At 40.2% G+C, this 18,386-nt stretch overlaps 1 protein-coding gene across 2 annotated transcripts in view; it reads left to right on the forward strand.

The window, feature by feature from the left end:
- The window catches only part of RTF1 (RTF1 homolog, Paf1/RNA polymerase II complex component), a 42,146-nt gene extending 25,564 nt beyond the window's left edge, over positions 1 to 16,582 (forward strand). For both annotated transcript variants that reach the window (XM_011354945.2, XM_023527776.1), the window contains exons 5-18: positions 1,886 to 2,000; positions 2,707 to 2,818; positions 6,279 to 6,414; positions 6,908 to 7,085; positions 8,617 to 8,699; positions 9,820 to 9,907; positions 10,005 to 10,112; positions 10,715 to 10,792; positions 11,334 to 11,455; positions 11,639 to 11,696; positions 12,131 to 12,208; positions 12,667 to 12,762; positions 13,523 to 13,634; positions 13,874 to 16,582. In XM_011354945.2, coding sequence (XP_011353247.1) covers positions 1,886 to 2,000; positions 2,707 to 2,818; positions 6,279 to 6,414; positions 6,908 to 7,085; positions 8,617 to 8,699; positions 9,820 to 9,907; positions 10,005 to 10,112; positions 10,715 to 10,792; positions 11,334 to 11,455; positions 11,639 to 11,696; positions 12,131 to 12,208; positions 12,667 to 12,762; positions 13,523 to 13,634; positions 13,874 to 13,980 — 1,471 coding nt within the window. In that variant the 3' untranslated portion in view covers positions 13,981 to 16,582. The remainder of the gene's footprint in view (positions 1 to 1,885; positions 2,001 to 2,706; positions 2,819 to 6,278; positions 6,415 to 6,907; positions 7,086 to 8,616; positions 8,700 to 9,819; positions 9,908 to 10,004; positions 10,113 to 10,714; positions 10,793 to 11,333; positions 11,456 to 11,638; positions 11,697 to 12,130; positions 12,209 to 12,666; positions 12,763 to 13,522; positions 13,635 to 13,873) is intronic.
- Positions 16,583 to 18,386: the final 1,804 nt, after the last annotated feature.

The following is an 18,386-nucleotide window of genomic DNA, read 5'->3' on the forward strand; positions in this document are numbered from 1 at the left end:
ATCCTTGTCTTGTTTCTGATCTTAAGGGGGAAAGCATTCAGTCTTTCATCATTAAGTATTGTTAGCTGTGGATTTTTTTATAGATGTCTTTCTTTGAGTTTGAAGCAGTTCCCTTCTGCTTAGTTTGTTGAGAGTTTTTATCAAGACAAGTGTTGGATTTTGTTAAATGCTTTTTCTGTGTCGAGGCAGTGATCATGTGGGTTTTGTACTTTATTACATTAATATGGCATATTACAGGGACTGATTTTCTTATATTGGACTGACCTTGCATTACTGAGATAAATCCTACTTCGTCATGGTGTATCATGGTGTATCACCTTTTTATAAGTTGCTGGACTCAATTCACTACTGTTTTGTTGCTTTTTACATCAGTATTTGTAAGAGATATTGGTCTGTACTTTTCTGTTCTTGTGATGTCATTGTCTGGTTTTGGTATCAGAACAATATTGGCTTCATAGAATGAATTGAGATTGTTTCCTTCTCTTTTGTTTTCTGGAAGTTTGTGAGGACTTAGTATCAATTCTTTAAGTATTTGGTAAAATTCTCCAAGAAAGCCATCTGGGCCTGAGCTTTTATTTGTGGAAAGTTTTTAAATTACTAATTCAATCTCTTATAGGTTTATTCATATTTTTCTATTTCTTCTTGAGTCAAATTTGGTACTTTGTGACTTTCTAGAGATTTTTCCATTCCTTCTAAGTTACCTAACTTGTTGCCATACCATTGTTTATAGTATTTTCTGTGAACTCTTTTATTCCTGTAAGATTGCTGTTGATGTCTCCTTTTTCATACCTGATTTTTGTAATTTGAGTCATCTTTCTTTTTTTCTTGGTCAGTCTAGCCAAGACTGTTTTTCTATTCTGTGTTTCATTAATTTCTGTTCTTATTCTTCTGTTTGTTTTACATTTAGTTTGCTCTTATTTTTCTCCTGTCTTAAGGTAGAGGTTAAGTTATTGATTTGAAATGTCTTTTTTAACATAGGCATTTACAGTTATACATTTCCCTTTAGGCACTGCTTTAGCTACATCATGTAAGTTTTAATATGTTGTGTATTCATTTTCAGTCATCTCAGATTACTTTCTAATCTCCTTTGTGATTTCTTCTTTGACACATTGGATATTTAAGAATGTGTTGTTGAATTATTTTAAGAAGGAATAAATTCATAACAGTATACTCCATCTCACATTATAAAAGTACATTAACAACCTTAATAATGAATGAAAAGGACATAAAAAAATTAAGAACTAAGTAAAAAATTTGGCTCTTGAGGTTATTTTTAGAATGTTATGGTTAGAGTTTAATGTTTATTATATTCCTTTATCCTATCCATAAATTCCTTAAATTCACATAAAAATAGTTTTATTTCATAAAATCCTGATTTTTATTATAGAGAGGGAGCCTAGATTCCATTTGTTTAAGAGAATAGCATATTTATCCACAAGTTTGCTGGGAGGGGGCATGTTTCACAATGAAGAAAGGTAGAAAACAGTCTGATTCAAATACAACCTTTGTCTTGACCGCCTTAAAAATGTGACAGTGGCTCTCCGTGGCTTCATTCTATTTCTAAATGAACACCAGTGGAGTTGATTTTTAAATCAACTATTTTCTTCTACTGTGTGAAGGTTGAGGAAGAGCTGTGTGTTACCAATAGGATTACAGTAGTATCCTGAATATTTTCTCTCATTTTAAGGCTAGTCCAAGTTAATGCTTTTAAGTACTTTTGGTATACTTATTTTTAATATTTTTATGGTACTTATACATTGGAGTTTCTTGCAGGAAGCCAAAATGTTTATTAACTCCTTTCTCCTGCTTGCTTTCTCCTAATAGAAATCAGTCTTTACAGATATTTCATTGCCACTTAAAAACTAAACAAATATCTTTTAACCAGATTCGAAATCAAGAAAAAACTAAAAACAGCCAAAAAGAAAGAAAAGAAAGAAAAAAAGAAAAAGCAAGAAGAAGAGCAGGAAAAGAAAAAGCTGACACAGATTCAAGAATCTCAGGTAGGAGACTCAGTGGTCTTCATTATCCAAAGAGTAAAACCTCTGTTGAGAGAGGGAGAAGGGAGAGAGGAGAGGAAGAGTTTGCACATAAATTTATATAAAAGATGAGTTCATATTAATCACCCTAGGTTAGTTAGTGCAAGATTGTTGTTTGTTGTCTTCTTTTTCTAGGTTTCATTAATCTCTGGACATATCATTTCACTATTAGCTGCTATGATTAACTCCTTAAGAATTCTTCACTCAAGTCTGCATTTAAAAGGCAGCCCATTGATGTGAGCAGCTCTTAAGGGAAAGTTAGTAAACATCCTGTCCCAGGTAGCTAGATTGGTTAAGTATACTCAGGTGTATGTCATCCTGGAGATGGTAGTAAAAGTAGCTGGGAAAATTAGTCATGTCTTTATTCATCGCAAAAAGCTTTGTGGACAATATCAACAAATACTAGCTATGATCTATATGTCCTTCCTGAAAATGCTTATTCTTAAAATTCTTAGGCTTTCCTTTTACTAGGCAGGTAAGGCAGGGGCTGACTTTACTGCTCTATCCTTTTTGTCCACAAGAGGATGCTCTGTCCCTTTAAACAAGTTTCAGTTTCTGCAGCCAATATAGATCCACAGTGAGGAACTGAATGATTGATTGTTGGGTGTAGAAAGTTATATCATCAGCCGCTGGTAAAAAGAACCATCCTACATTATCTTTTCCTTCCCAGGTAACATCCCACAACAAGGAACGGCGTTCCAAACGGGATGAGAAACTAGATAAAAAATCTCAAGCCATGGAGGAGCTAAAAGCAGAGCGAGAAAAACGAAAGAACAGAACAGGTGAGCGGGGTTGGTGGGGGGTGGGGGAGAATGGCTATGTTGTATCTTTGATCACGTGGTTTGACTTTCTGGGGCCTAGTTTTACTTTATCCATTTTTTAGATCTTTATTATGGGAAATTCCAAACACAAAATATAGTGTAATTTGTAGTCAAAGCTAGAGAATTGAACAAATTGGAATTTGTTCTGTTTCTACTTTGTTTATTGGTTTTGGGGAAGGGTAAGTTTTAGGTGATGGTATATACTACCACCAGGAGACACATAATATATGCTTGTCTCTCATTTTGTGATACTACCAGTTCTCACTTAGCTTTTACCACAAAACTGCCCGATACTCAGATAAACAGTTATTTGTTTCTGCTCGTGCATTTGCAGTTCAGCTGGAATTATTCCCTAGCTACAGGTTAGGACCAGGTCTGTTCCATCTGTCTCTCTCCCTCCTCAGACCAGTATACCCAGAACACATTCTTCTCATGGTGATGGCAAAAGAATAGTAGGGACAAGCAGAAACATGAGACATCTCTTAAGGCCTAGACTTGGAATTGGCCATTTCAGGTGTGTGCTCTTTCCATTGGCAAGTCATATGATCAAGCCCAACACTAATGACTAGGGTGAACTACTGAGTCACATGGTAAAGGGCATGGGTGCAGAGAAGGTGAAGAATTGTTAATGGTAATATTTCTGTTCCAGCAGCCACTGATAATTATCACCTAGATCATTTAATTCATTATGAATTACAATCCGGTCATAGTCTAATCTATCATTCTTTCTTCATTTATTATATGATTTACTTCTATAAAGGGAGACTTTTCATCAGTTATTTAATTAGCACCATATACATTTTATATTTTAAAAAAGGCAGAATAAACGCTTGTTTTTTTTTCACTAGTTTTCAAAAGAATGAGATAGTTCCTTAACTTCCAAAAGTAATCAGTAAGGTTTTTTTTGTTTATTTTGAATATCCTTGTGAACTCATGGATTTTTAAATACTTTATATATTTTAATTCATTGCAGTTATTATTATTATTGAGACTCATAATGTCCCATCTTTAACCAGTCGTAGCCCAAGTCCTTTAGACATGAGACACCAGTCGTCTTTAACAGCTTTTTGCTTTCTGGATTTGGAATCAGCCATTTCTTCAAGGAATCCTGGTTCCTTTTTTATGATAAATTGTATTTAGACACCATAGTCTAGACATAAGTCTAGCTTATGCTACTGGGCTGGCTATTATATATAAACCTTTTCAGTGTATAGAGCTGGATTTTTTTTTTTTTAATGATAAAATTTATTATGAGCATGCTGATAAGTCCATTTCGAAATCAGGATGCCAGAGTTTTTTATTTTGTTTATTATGACAACTTTATTGAGATATAGTTGATACTATACTGTTTACTCATTAAAGTATATAAGGCCATGGTTTTAAGTATATTCGCAGAGCTCTATAATAAAACTCAATGGATTTTAGGCTGTTTCTTTACCCTGAAAGGAAACCCCATATCCCTTAGCCACCACCCTCTCTTCCCCAGACCTGTCATCCCCCAGCCGTAGGCAACCACTAGTGTACTTTCTCTCTCTATGGATTTGCCTATTCTGGACATTTCATGTGAATGGAATCATAAAATATGTGGTCTTTTGTGTCTGGCTTCTTAGCGTAATGTTTTCTAGGTTCATCCATGTTATAGCATATATCAGTACTTCTTTTAATGTCTAAATAATATTCTTTTGTATGGATAAACACATTTTATTTATCCATTCACTTCTTTATAGATATTTTTGTTGTTTCTACTTGTTGAATACTGTTATGAACATTTATGTATAAGTTGTTGAATAGACACATGCTTTTATTTCTCTTGGGTAAAAACAGGAGTAGAATTGTTGAAGCATTTGGTAACTCTGTGTTTGACCTTTTGAGAAACTACCAGACTGTTTTCCACAGAGGCTTCACCACTTTGCATTCCCACCAGCAATATATGTGGGTTCTACTTTTTCCACATCTTCACCAACAATTATTATTGACTTTTTTGATAGTAACTATTCTAGTGGGTATGAAGTGGTATCTCACTGTGGTTTTGATTTGCACTTCCCTAATGATTAATGATATTGAGCATCTTTTCATGTGCTTATTGGCCATTTTGATAACTTCGTTGATGAAATGCCTGTTTAAATCTTTTGCCCATTTTTTAATCAGCGTCTTTTTGTTGTTGACTTGTAGTTCTTTTTATATTTTGGATATTAATTCCTTATCAGATCTATGATTCACACATATTTTCTCCCATTCTGTAGGTTGTCTTTTCACTCTTGATAGTGTATTTGATGCATAGAAATTTTAATTTTGATGAAGCCAGACACAAAGACCATATATGTTATTATTTAACTTTTTTCTTTTATTGTCTGTGATCTTGGTATGCTAACCAAGAAATTGTTTCCAAATCTACTGTCATGAAGCTTTTCCTCTGTTTTCTTTTAAAGAATTTTATAGTTTTAGCTCTTACATTTAGGTCTTTGATCCATTTTGAGTTAATTTTTGTATATGGCGTAAGGTAAGGGTCCAAATTCATTTTTTTGTTATTTGGTTTTACTTATGGGATATCCAGTTTTACTAACACCATTTTTCTTTCAATAGATTGTTGTTTCCCCATTGAATGGTCATGACACCCTTGTTGAAAATCATTTGACCATATATGCATGCAAGTGTTTATTTCTGGGATTTCTATTCCATTGGTTTATATCGTGCCTTTCAAATGGCTATGTTTTAAAGTTGCTGGTTATAGTTCCATTTTCTGTGGTGGTGCCTTCAAATGAATACTTTGTTTCATTTTGCTTGTGAAATGTAGACGTGGGTTTGAATTATTATTTTGTTTTATGATTATATAAAATACCAGGTGCCAAAGTCAAATCTACTAAAAACAAGGTTATTCAAAAAATTTAGCTTCTGTATAACTTTTTATTTCACCTCTTGCCTTCCTCCCATAATAGATAACCACTTAAACTTTTAAAAATATTTTCCCCTTAAACAAAAGGACACAGATATACTTCCTGTCTTAGATTAATGGTAGTATACTGTGGACACTTTTCTCTGCCTTGCTTTTTTCGCTTAACTGTGTACCCTAGAAATCACTCCTTAGTTTTTATGTTGAGCAGTGGTTGATAAACTAACTTTGTAAATAAATTTTTATTGGAATACAATGATGACCATTTGTCTCATAATCGTCTATAGCTACTTTCTATCTACAACAGCAAAGTTGAGTAGTTGAGACAGTTACCATATCAAGTTTTCCTCAAAGATTCCCTAAAGACATAAAAAAAATTTCCCCCATCTTTTCTACCCACCTTCAAGTGTATTGAGTGCAATAAAAGCCACTGTCAGTAGAGCTGGTGACCTTTTCTGCCCACTTAGCAGCAATCTCTCAGCCCTTATTTTGTATACTGGGGCTAAGTAAACATTTCTCCTTTCTTTTTAGCTGAGCTCCTCGCCAAAAAACAGCCATTAAAAACCAGTGAGGTGTATTCTGACGATGAGGAGGAAGAAGAGGATGACAAGTCCAGTGAAAAATCAGACCGTTCATCCCGAACATCGTCATCCGATGAAGAAGAAGAGTAAGCTGTATACATTTTTGTCTAGTAGTTAGGATGGGTGGATTTTTTGAGAAGAAGCTTAGCATAGTTTCCAAAATCGCCATTTGGGCTATGAATTGTTTTTGGTTCAGTACCCTGAATTGCTGAGCTGAGTTTCCCAGTATACTAGTCCAAAGATATGTTCCTGCCTTTGGCTCTTGGCCTTCAACCCTGGACATTTCATTTGGGCTCAGCAAGTAGGAACTGACTTCATCTTACCCTCACATTGGCCCGGAGCTTCCATTAGTTTTTTTACTGATAGGTTATCTGGGATGGCAGCCTTATTCAAGACAGTTCACACTACTGGTTAGGAATAGGATTCTATTACTGCTCTTTCTTATTACTTCATTTATTTCTCCTCCTGCCTTAATCACATGTACTTGGGTTGCGTTAAGTTTTAAGAAGTGGTATTATTTATTTATCTTGATATGTTTTTATGATGAATACTTTTTCCAGTGCCCTTTGTTCCTCATAGGAAAGAAGAGATCCCTCCAAAATCACAACCAGTCTCCTTACCTGAAGAATTGAATCGGGTTCGATTATCACGGTATAAGCTAGAACGTTGGTGTCACATGCCCTTTTTTGCTAAAACTGTCACAGGATGCTTTGTACGGATTGGCATTGGAAACCACAATAGCAAACCAGTTTACCGAGTGAGTGTTTTCTTCCTTGGATATCTGTCTATGTTTTAAATGTAATGAATGATTCTTGACTGGAAGTAGGAACTACTGAACAAATCTGTCACTCTTCAGCCTCTATTTGATGGGAAAATAGACTCCAGTCAAGATGCCCATAGAATAGTGACAGTCTGAGGTACCTGGGGATCATATGTGACCCACAGCCAGGAAGAGTGCTTGGAGTTGAAGGGACCGGTAGGTTTGAGTTTAGAATAATTTTCTCTGTTTTCCTTCTATATAAAAGCAAGAAGGGAGACATTTATGAAGTTTTCGTTGTAAGTTACATAATCTGGAAGCTTTGCTCATTTGAAAAATAAAGTTCTCACTAAACATTGTTGGCAGGTTCTTGGAAACTGAGACTTTAAACGAAACAACGTACAATGAAACCAGTTTAGTCATAGGCTAATTGCTATAAACAAGAGTTAAGTTCCTATGGCATATTTCTGATCACAAAAAATCACCAAATTTCTAAATAGAGATCTAAAACACTTTTAATATTAAACGTTTAAATAAATGTGTTAAACATACTTTTAAGAAACATTTATTAAGAAAGATTAATAAAAATAAAAACAAATGAGGTAATGATTTTCCAATCCTCCTACTCCAGTTCAGGATCATGAGTGGCTGGAGCCTCCTGTCTCAGTAGTTTAGAGTTCAAGTCAAGAACCCACCCTGGACAGAATACCCTTCTGTCACAGGGGCACTCACACCCACACGCACGCACATACTCATTCTGAGATAATGTAGACACTCCAGTTCACTTCATGTGCACATCTTTGGGATGTCGGAGGAAACTGGAGTCCCCTGAGAAAACTCACACAGACAGTGGCCCCAGCTAGGAATCAATTTTTTCTTATCAATGTTATAGCAAAATGACATTATTCGAGGACCTGCTGTAGATGAAAATTTTCCATGTTACATATTAAGTGACTTCTGGAACAGGGAACTATATTGAGGTTGTAAAAAAAAAAGAAACCTTTCAACCTAACAGAGGGTATTTTGTGGGTTCCAGCACTGCTCCTGTGGTCTGGTTGACTAGAACATAGCTGTTGGATTTTTGCTTTTTGTTTTTGTTTGTTTTTGTTCTGGGTTATATGGTTTTAACATGTGTTTACCTCCTCCTCTGAAGACCAGCCATACCATGTCCTGGAAAGCTTGGCAATAGAAATTGACCTCTGTGGTGTTCACATTTGGTTGATAAAACTAACCTCTGAAATCCCAAGTACATCTCCTAGTAAGGTATAATTAAGTTGGAGGGGAAGCGTCTAACGAGCCCCACCAGGCTAACTGGCTTCTCTCTTGGTGCTTGCTTACTCTGGGCACAGGGCTCCTGGTGCTTGGCCATCAGTTCTAAACCTGAGAGAGGTTGCCAGAACATCTTTCAGCTGTGGGCTCCTCTCAGTGCAGGGTCACTTGTCTGTACTTAGGTAGATTGAGCCAAAGAGAATATGATATGGAGGGCTCTGAAAGATTCTGTTTTTACTATTTTCTCTGCCTTTTCACTTAGGTTGCTGAGATCACGGGTGTTGTGGAAACTGCCAAAGTTTACCAGCTTGGAGGCACCAGAACAAACAAAGGACTACAACTACGGTAGGAGAGGTGCTTCTATGGCAGCTTCTGTTTCCACTGCAAATAGGCACTGTCTGTGTGGGCCGTTATTCTCTCCTAATGTGATGTTTTTCAGGGACTTGGAGGGAAACTTGTATTCTGCCTTTCCCTCTAGAGAAGTGGAATATATCTCTGTCATAGGGGTAATCAGGGATATGAAGTGGTAGGACATATAGAAAAAAAAGGTCAGGTTGTGAGACTCCTTCTCAGAGCCCTGCTGGCATTTCTTGAGCATGATCAGGAGGCTTGCTTCTGATCCTGGCTCTGTCACTAACTAACCTGATCTTTGACAAGTCACGTCACCTCTGTGGACGTATTTTCCTCTTCTGTAACATGATATTCACTGAATGCCTGCTACGTGCTACTATTCTAGGCATCAGGATAGAGGCAAGAACAAAATAGACACACACAAGTCTTTGCCTTTTTGGAGCCTGAAAATTCCAAAGCCCCCTATAGGAAGGAATATAAGCAGTTTGCCATGATTACTATAAATAGCAGGTAATAGACATGGCTCTACTAGAGCCTAATTTTGTCTCTATGGATCTTCCATTCCCTCATCCCATCCCCATCATCTCTCCTGGTCTGTTTAAAAAGAACTAGTTGAGGCGGGGTAGGGCAGTAGTCATAATGTGCAGCGAGTGTCTGTCCCTAGGAAAATGGCACTGACTCACTTAACTTTGCCAGCACAGCAGGCAGTAGAAAGGTAGTGCTCTTCCTCTCTAATGAATAGTTTCCTTGTCATTCAGGTATCTACATAATTTATAGTCTAGATGCCAGTTGACTATGATAGATTTTATAGTAAATGGTCTTTTGAAATACTGGCCAGGTCCATTTGTTTCCAATGCTAGCTTTGATTCTTAATCCTGGCTGCCCATAGGAACAACTTGGGAGTTTTCGTTTGTTGAATTTCAGTGCCTGGTTCCTAACTCCCAGAGATTCTGGTTCATTTGATCTACAGTAATGCTTTGGCATTAGAATTTTTATAAATCTTCCTAACCACTGCTAAAGGTTAGCCAGGTTTGAGAACCACAGAGATAGGTAGTACATAGTTTGGGAGGGTTGCTTTGTTGGTACTGTAGTCACCATACCCATTCTTGTGTAGGCATGGCAATGACCAACGAGTATTCCGCCTAGAGTTTGTCTCAAACCAGGAATTCACTGAAAGCGAATTCATGAAGTGGAAAGAAGCGGTAAGTGGATGGACATTACCTAACAGTTGTTCATGAAAACATTCAGAGCATCTCTTTCCAAAATCCCTTAATAACCTTGTATCTTGTTTTGATCCAGATGTTCTCTGCTGGCATGCAGTTGCCCACTCTAGATGAAATCAATAAGAAGGAATTATCTATTAAAGAAGCTCTTAATTATAAATTCAACGACCAGGACATTGAAGAGGTAAGAAACCTGGTACCCCAGAGCCTAGAGGTTCATCAAGAACCAGTGTTAGAAAAGAGGATGATTTTCTTTTCTTTTTCTATATCTTGATGTTTTTAGCTATGCTACTATGCTTGAGGATGCAGGAATGCTGATACTGTTATCTTACTATTTATAGTTTATCAAGATTTTTTTCTATACATTCTCATTTGAAGTCAGTCTAAAGAAACGTATTCAGGATTCAGGGATCTGTATTCTGCTAGTCTTGGTCCTTCAAGAATTTTCTTTCTCCAGAACATTTTGGTAAAAGTTTTGATCTCTGTTTTCTTGGACAGTGGCTAGCATTACAGTACCAGGCACTTGGGCTGCTGCTGCTTATTGGTACATGTTCCTTCAGAGTGTCCCAGAAGAATCTCCATAACCCTAGAAGCAGCATAGTATCCCTTGGAATGAACTCGCTCGCTCGTGCTCATGCTCCCCTCACCCCCTCTCTCGGGCATGACACTGCTATAGGAATAGCTGCTCCCTTTTAACTAGCTGCTTATCTCCAAAATGGGCTCACTTAGCCTGTCTACAAAATAGTTTAGGAATACCTCACTGCTGGTATCTCTTCTCTGGTACAGATTGTAAAAGAAAAAGAAAGGTTCAGGAAAGCTCCACCCAACTATGCTATGAAGAAGACTCAGCTGCTAAAGGAAAAGGTAAGGAGTTCTACTCGAACCTCTTTCCCTGTCCTGTAAGTATATGTGGAAATTAGACTTATTCACCCTCTGCCAAGTTAGTAGTAGCAGGATTTTCCTTCCTATAAATTGAAACTGTTCTTGCTTATTCTCCTTACTATCTAGTCACTTTCGTTTCATGTGTAATTTCATAGACCCCATGGTAGTATCAGCACTGGGGTGAAGAGGCAAATGATATCGCCAAGCCCAATTGTGGTGGGTGGTTTTCTATTCTTCACATCAGGGTGGGGTAAACCTTGTTGGGGTAAGTTAGCCATAGGGGGCCTGGGTTCTAAGGTTAATGTTACACATCACTGCTAATAGGGACCCAGAGCCAGGTAGCTATATGGGAAGGTGTTACTTCTATATAAAAATTATACCTAGCTTTTGTAAAGTTTGTTTTCAGTATTCTTTCACTTCTTCTGTCATTTGTTCATATGAGCTATCTTGCCTGTGCTAAAAGACGGGACATTTGATATGCAGACGGTTATAGCCAAAACCCTACTATTTTCTCTGTGCACAGGCCATGGCTGAGGACCTGGGCGATCAGGACAAGGCCAAACAAATCCAGGACCAGCTGAATGAGTTGGAGGAGCGGGCAGAGGCCCTGGACCGCCAGCGGACCAAGAACATATCCGCTATCAGGTGTGTTACAGAGCCCGTTTTGATTGAGCACCTATCCTTGGCCCACAGACCTTGCCACAGTTATCAGGGAAGCCTGTGGCCTTGTACATTCTGTGCTGCACTGGCTCCGCATATCTCCCACGTCAGGGCTCAGTGATTCCTCCTTTCACAGCCACTGACTTATTTCTCTTATTCACCTCCCAGTTACATTAACCAGCGGAACCGAGAGTGGAACATTGTGGAGTCTGAGAAGGCCCTTGTGGTGAGTAAGACAACTTTATCTGGATCACTAAAAATAATTTCAATTAATAAAATGTTATGAAATCTTCTCTACATCTTCTTCTGGTTCATTTTTTGAATTGTCGAAGTAATCTGTACACTTAACATATACATACTCTCTGTATGCACACATATACCCATATAATTTATAATGAAAAGCAGCAGTCTTCTGCCCTATCTTATCCCTCCCCATCCTTAGATCCTATTCCACAGGTATTTATTTTTATCAATCTCCAGTTTTGTTCTTTGGATTGTTGCCCCCATATCTGCTCTGGTGTTCTTGAAGGAGAAAGGATGATAGATAGCTTTTGACTTTTTTCAGGCCCTTGCAAAGACTGTTACTTATGCATAAGCTTATGATGAATGAGAGGAGGGGGGAAGGAGATACAGTTCTATAATGCATGCTGTCTGTTTCAGGCTGAAAGTCACAATATGAAAAACCAACAGATGGATCCCTTTACCAGGCGGCAGTGCAAACCTACCATCGTTTCTAATGTGAGTGCCCTAAAGAGGACGTTTTTAGTCAGGACCTAGATTCTGGGACATAAAATGAATTCCATTAGGAGATTAATAAAAAAGTTAAAAATAATGTTGTCTTAGTGGGATTTGCTTGCCTCAAACTCTTGGGTCTTGATACTTCCTTTTTTATCTTGCTATAGTAAAAACCTGGCATGGATTTATACAAACCTGTGGACTAACCCCCCTGTACCAGGTTGGGTTTACCAGTGCCATAGACATTAGGATTACGTAGGCTAGGTCACCTACCTAGGGGCCGGCTGGGCTTGGCTTGGCTTCAAAGCTTTTAATTGCCTCTTATTGCTACCTTGAGGAAAACCCCACTGAGCTGCTGATTGGGCCACTGTGGTGCTTATGATGCTAGTGGTAGTAGGTGGGAAAGGATCACAGTAGGACTGCAAGTATTGAACAATCTGCAAAATAACTTACTTTCTCAGTCCAGAGACCCAGCTGTACAAGCTGCCATATTGGCCCAGCTTAATGCAAAATATGGTTCTGGAGTGTTACCAGATGTCCCAAAGGAAATGAGCAAGGTAAGTACAGCACTACCCTACCCTGGGGTGGCCCACAGAGCTTGGCTGCTGGTCTGGGCACCAGAGTGTACACCTTGTGCTGACCTGGGCACCAGAATGTTCCTCCAGGTGGGCTTGATTTTCCCACCTGGAAGAACATGGAGTCCCACTTATTGTCCTTTCTCCATCCCAATTATGTACAAATGTAATAATCAGCTACTGAATTTTGGTCAAACAACCTAAATTCTAAACCGAACACCACTAATTGACTAAGGCCTTGACTATGACTTAGGCAACTGGCATCTAGCCCTCTTATCCACATTTTTTCTTATGGAGAATGGGAATAACACTCTATACCCTACCTGCAGGATAATTAGGAGCAGACGATATGTAAAGATAAGCTATAAAAGTGAAAGCTCTTTGAAAACTAAAATGTTACATTGAGAGAAACTGTCCATTTCAAAGCACTTTTCTGCCTAAGTTAGGTCTTCTCCTGTGGAGCCCAAACTGTTCCAGGAATTCATGAAATCTTGAGTCAGAAGGTGGTTTGCTGTCTAAAGCCCACCCTTTCTACCTTTGCACCACAGACGTAAGCCTGTCTGTCCTCTCTCGCCTTTGCTTTTAGGCTTCAGAAAAGAAAGTTCTTTGTGGCCTTTCAGAAAAGGACTTTAGTAGGAAAATGTAATGAACTTGAGCAAGAGCTTTTATATTAGTGGCAGCTGCTGCTTGAAGTCCACTTTCACTTACGCTTTTATAATTCGTTTTTCTCTTCACATTGCAGGGTCAAGGAAAGGATAAAGATTTGAATTCTAAGTCAGCCAGTGACCTCTCTGAAGACTTATTCAAAGTACATGATTTTGATGTGAAGATTGATTTACAAGTTCCCAGCTCAGGTAGGTGAGGGTGGGAGTGGTAATAGTCAAGGATCAGATGGCTCTCTGGCCCTCTCAGTCTGTAAGGCAGCTTATTTTAGGGAAGAAATGGGAGTGTTAGCCTATCAGTATTTATGGAGGCTAAAGGTATGTTTTGAGAGGGAACAGGAACAGTCAGGAAGCTACCTGAAGGAGTGAAACACAAGACTAAAAGGACTTTGCAGGTACCTCCGCTGCCAATATGCTCTTCTTTCCCATAGAGTCAAAGGCTTTGGCCATCACCTCCAAGGCTCCACCGGCCAAGGATGGGGCTCCAAGAAGATCTTTGAACTTGGAAGACTACAAAAAACGACGGGGGCTTATTTGAGCACACCCAGGCTGCTGCTTCTGACCCTGCATGCCCCATCACAGTGTCCCACCTTTCCTCTTTTCCTTTAATTTGCCCTCTTTGGGCTGGAGCAGCAGTAGAACTGGGAAGAGACTCTAAACTGCCAGTCATCTGTAATATAAACCATTTGCTGTATAGACCTCCCTTGTCTGCACCGTCTCCCACCAACCCTCCCCCTACCCAGAGCTTACCCAGGTGGACCTGGGCTCTTTTGGGCTTTATCCACGTCTTTAGATTTGTGTTTGCCATTTTTTTTTTAAACCAGCACAGTTCATTGGCCACACTGCACGCATTCAGTATTACCATGGAGCTGAGATTTTTGCTGGAGCCCCTGGTGGTGATAGCAGCAGCACTGGGCAGTCTCCTCTGTGGACTGCCTTTGACCCAACCATTGAACATTTGGCACCTGGCCCTTGTGGAGGGAGTGAGTTCTGGTCACCTGCAGTCCTCCTCCCTCCCTCCTCATCTTTCTCTTCTTCCCATCTCTGCGGAAAAGAGGTTTTCAAAACCAATTTAGTTTCAAAAATGTACATTTATGGGGAGGGAGGGGGGTCTATTTGAGAGAGTGAGTGAGTGTATGTATGTGTGTGTATGTGTGTGTCTATAAGTGTGTGGATTTTTTTAATCATTTTTTTTAAATGCAGTACTCTTTGTATCAGTATGTCCTGGGTCTATCTATAGCTGTTTCAGATTTTTTTCAGCTGTACTCGAGCATCTGAAACTGCAAGAAAGAAACTCATTAAATGTGATTCTTCTTACTAAACAGGCCTGACTGCTGTAGCTGTGTAACTTCCCCTCCCCTATCTCCTCTTCCTCATCACCTCCCTACCTTGGAGAAAACTCCCCAGTTTGGCCCCTGCCCTGTAGGCTATGTCCTTGCAGGTGGGAGGGAAGCCCTCTGTCAGGTACCAGGGAGAGCAGTGCAGGTGTACTGCTCATCCCAAGGGTATAGCCCACAGCTTCTTGGCTGAATCTAGCGTTAGTCTTTTTCCCACCCCATGTTCTTGTCTTTTCCTAGTGATTCTGTTTTACAGCTGTTTCAGCAAGAATAATATTTTGTTTTGTTTTTAAGAGAAAGTATTCAACATGATGTGGAGAGAACCAACACAAAAAGATTTAGGTTGCAAATGTTAAAAGCATGTGCAGTTTTATGTGTGTGTATACTTTATATATGGTAAGCATATATATTGTTGTGCAGCTAGGGTGAAGCCAGCAAAGAAGTGTGTATGTCTTTATGAAATGTTTGAAAAGAGATAAGCTGACTGCTTGATAATCATTCTCAGGTGTAAAGCTCCAAGTGTAAATAAAAGTGGCATTTAACAAATCTTTTCAGAACAAAGTACAGCTGACTATATATACCAAGAACTAAGCTAAAGAAAGAGCTGAGATCTGCTGATTCCCACAAGAGAGAGAGGAATCTAGAAGTTCTGCTTTGTACTTCTTCACCCTACTTTTCTATAAGGAAGTAGGATAATGGGAAACCACAGAGTGAAGTTGTATTTAAACATAAAAATGGATTTGGTAACTCTTCTGGGTTTAGTAGAGCCTCAGCATTGCTTTAACTTAGTTTACACTTTTTTATTTTAAAAAAACAGTAACGGATGGTTTTTAAAAAGTATTGTGACTGTAAAATGGATAAATATGACTGTGACACAGCTAGGCGGTAGCTGTGACACAGTTCAGTTGGGCAAAGGAGTGGTGATGGACTCATTAAAATCATATATACTTGAATAGTCCATTGACCAAAACCCTTTATAGACTATTGTGTAAATGTGGAATCACAAACTGTTAAACATTGCGTGGACTCCGGCAGAGTTCTTGAGGCTGCTGGGACCTTTGATCATGATGAACTTGGACTTCTTTCTCTTTCTGGTTTTAAAAAACATGAAATTATAGAATCCATATAATTTGCTGGAGCCATTCTGATCCACCATGTAGATCTGTATTTAGTATCATTTGGATTTGGAGAAGTGTCGATTATATTATGGCTGTGTAATAAAATTTTTATTAAAACTGCATCACACTGTAGCCGCCTCGCCACTACCTCCCCACATGCAGCTGCTGAAATTTTCATTCTGAGAAACCAAAACAACAGGGAGAAAAACCAAAGAAGACCGAAAGTTAACTTATCACCTGAATAGCCTGCTTGGAAATTAGGATCAAAACTGAGGACTTGGCTCCAGTCTCAACTGAGGAAGGGCCTCTGAACTGAGATCTTGACCAGGCATAAGTCATGAAATTATAGAATCAACTGGGTTTCTTGGTTCATGGTAGTTCTTGCGCTGGGAAATTGCTGTAGGGGCCCCTTGTTCCACAAACACACACACACCAGTGTGGTTTCAGTGTTGAAGGGTGCAGTACCTAAGGCTGTTTTACACATTTTTCACTACCTTCCAAGAAGCAAAAAGGCCAGTGACCATATGCCTAGCTCATGATGTATAGGTCTGTTTGTCTGTCTTGCTTCTGACAGGTGCAACTTCCCTTCAAAAAGAATGTTTTTGTTTCCTTTGTTTCTGTAAAATCCTGGCCTGTCACTCAAACTGTACAGATATTTGTAAATAAATTTTATGCCCTGTTTTAACAAGAGGATCAAATTTAATCCAAGGATTGCATCCTGAGTGGCAACTCTCAAAGTCATGTTTTAAAAGTCCAAGAGAGCCTAGCCTCTCTTTTGCTTCATTTCTCTCCTTTCCTGTCTCTTAGCCCTATACCCCCCAAAGTGAAAGTGGCTGTTTTCAAGTCTTCAGAAGCCTAGTTCCCCAGAAGCCTCTCCGGTATGGCACTTGTCCAGACAGGGCAACCTCCAGTTGGCCTGATTTACTTCCTGCCTTGAAAGATACCACCAAGCTTTCACAGAACTAGGTAGGCCCCTGATTCACTGCCTAATGCTAGCGAGAGTCTGGTCCTTTCAGCTTTCAGTTGGCCTAGGAGCACTTCCTTTGCTATCTTATTTTCTTGTGAAAGGAGAACCCAGGAGCAGAGTTTGGCCCTGGAGGAAATACTGATAGTCTTTAAGGGCTCCACACACCCACTACCTGGGGCTGTTTCTCAAAGCTTTCTGACCTTGTTTTAGCTAGCGTGCAAGATCCTCCCCTTTAGAGATGGGAAGGTAGGAGGTAACAGTCACACAATGGTAGGAACCCCGTCCATGCCTGCCTCTGGGAGAGGGGTGGATCACTGGGGCTCATCCAGCAACTGCATCCAATGAGGTTTTCTCCAGCTCTTTATTACTCCCACTACCTGACTGTTGGGAGCAATGGGCTCTCTGGACCCTAGAGATCAGGGATTTAAGCAAAGGACAGCCTAGTCCGATCATCTCCCAGGATCTGGTGCTGTGAGGAAGCCACTTGCTGCCTATCTGAGGGAACAAGGGAGCTGACCACCCTGGGAAGAGGGATGCAGAGGGAAGAGGGGCGCAGGGTTGCTTCATTTTCCAGAGTTGTGTGGGGGTTGGCTTTCCTTGTGTGATCCTGAAAGTCAGTGTCCAGCAGCTCTCCCGCTGGCCCCAGCTTGGATTTGCATGACTTCCCCAACCAGACCAAAGGGGGCTGCTGATGTCCCTTGGGGAGGAAAGTGTTGGGGAGCTGGAGGGAACAGCAGTGTTAAGAGAGCTGATGGGCAACCTGTCTTCTCTGTAAAGGTCCCTAGGCCAATCCCAATGCAGTTGAGCAGAAACAGAAGGTTTAGTTCTTGGCCTGTAGAGGGGCTTTAGCCACTGCAAAGGCACATCTAGGGCCTCCAGCTGGTGCTTTGGACTATAGAAAGAGCCAAGAGCTGCTTGCATAGTAGGCTCAGTGCAGGGTTCATACCCCAGGGCAGCCACTCACTATCTAGGGCTGAGTTAATTAACTACTCTAACGAGCATCCCGATCTTTAAAATAAAATCTGTCAGAATCGTGTTAAAGATTAAATGTTCCTTTCCCCAGTAGGGGTTGATAAATGCTATTGCTAGTGACAGCAGAGGCAGCTAGGCCTTGGAGAAGAAACTGTTGGGGGCCTAGCAGCAGACTGCGAGATAGAGGGAGCTGCGGGGAAAGGAGGGGGTGGAAGCCGCAGAACAGCCCCTGGGGTGGGGTGGGGGAGCAGAAGACACTACCAGCGGGAGAGCTTGGCCCAGAGACTCCTGGCAGCCTCCACCTAGGGGGAGGGAGGGCAAGAATCTCCGCCTCCAGGCTGACGTTCCCACAGGTGGGCACTGGGGCTGGCCTGGGGAACCGTCCAGAGAAGCAGGGCTGCCCTCCAGCCGCCCACCCCCACCCGCCCCTTGCTGCTGTTAGTCTCTCTAGCCCGCAACACACATCATCTTTACAGATGACTGGTCTGAAAGCGGCGACCCGCCCTTCAGCCTTCAGTGGCTCCAAAGGCTGACACCTCGCCACCGCCCC

The sequence above is a fragment of the Pteropus vampyrus genome, unplaced genomic scaffold (genome assembly GCF_000151845.1).
Source record: "Pteropus vampyrus isolate Shadow unplaced genomic scaffold, Pvam_2.0 Scaffold19, whole genome shotgun sequence".
Taxonomy (NCBI): domain Eukaryota; kingdom Metazoa; phylum Chordata; class Mammalia; order Chiroptera; family Pteropodidae; genus Pteropus; species Pteropus vampyrus.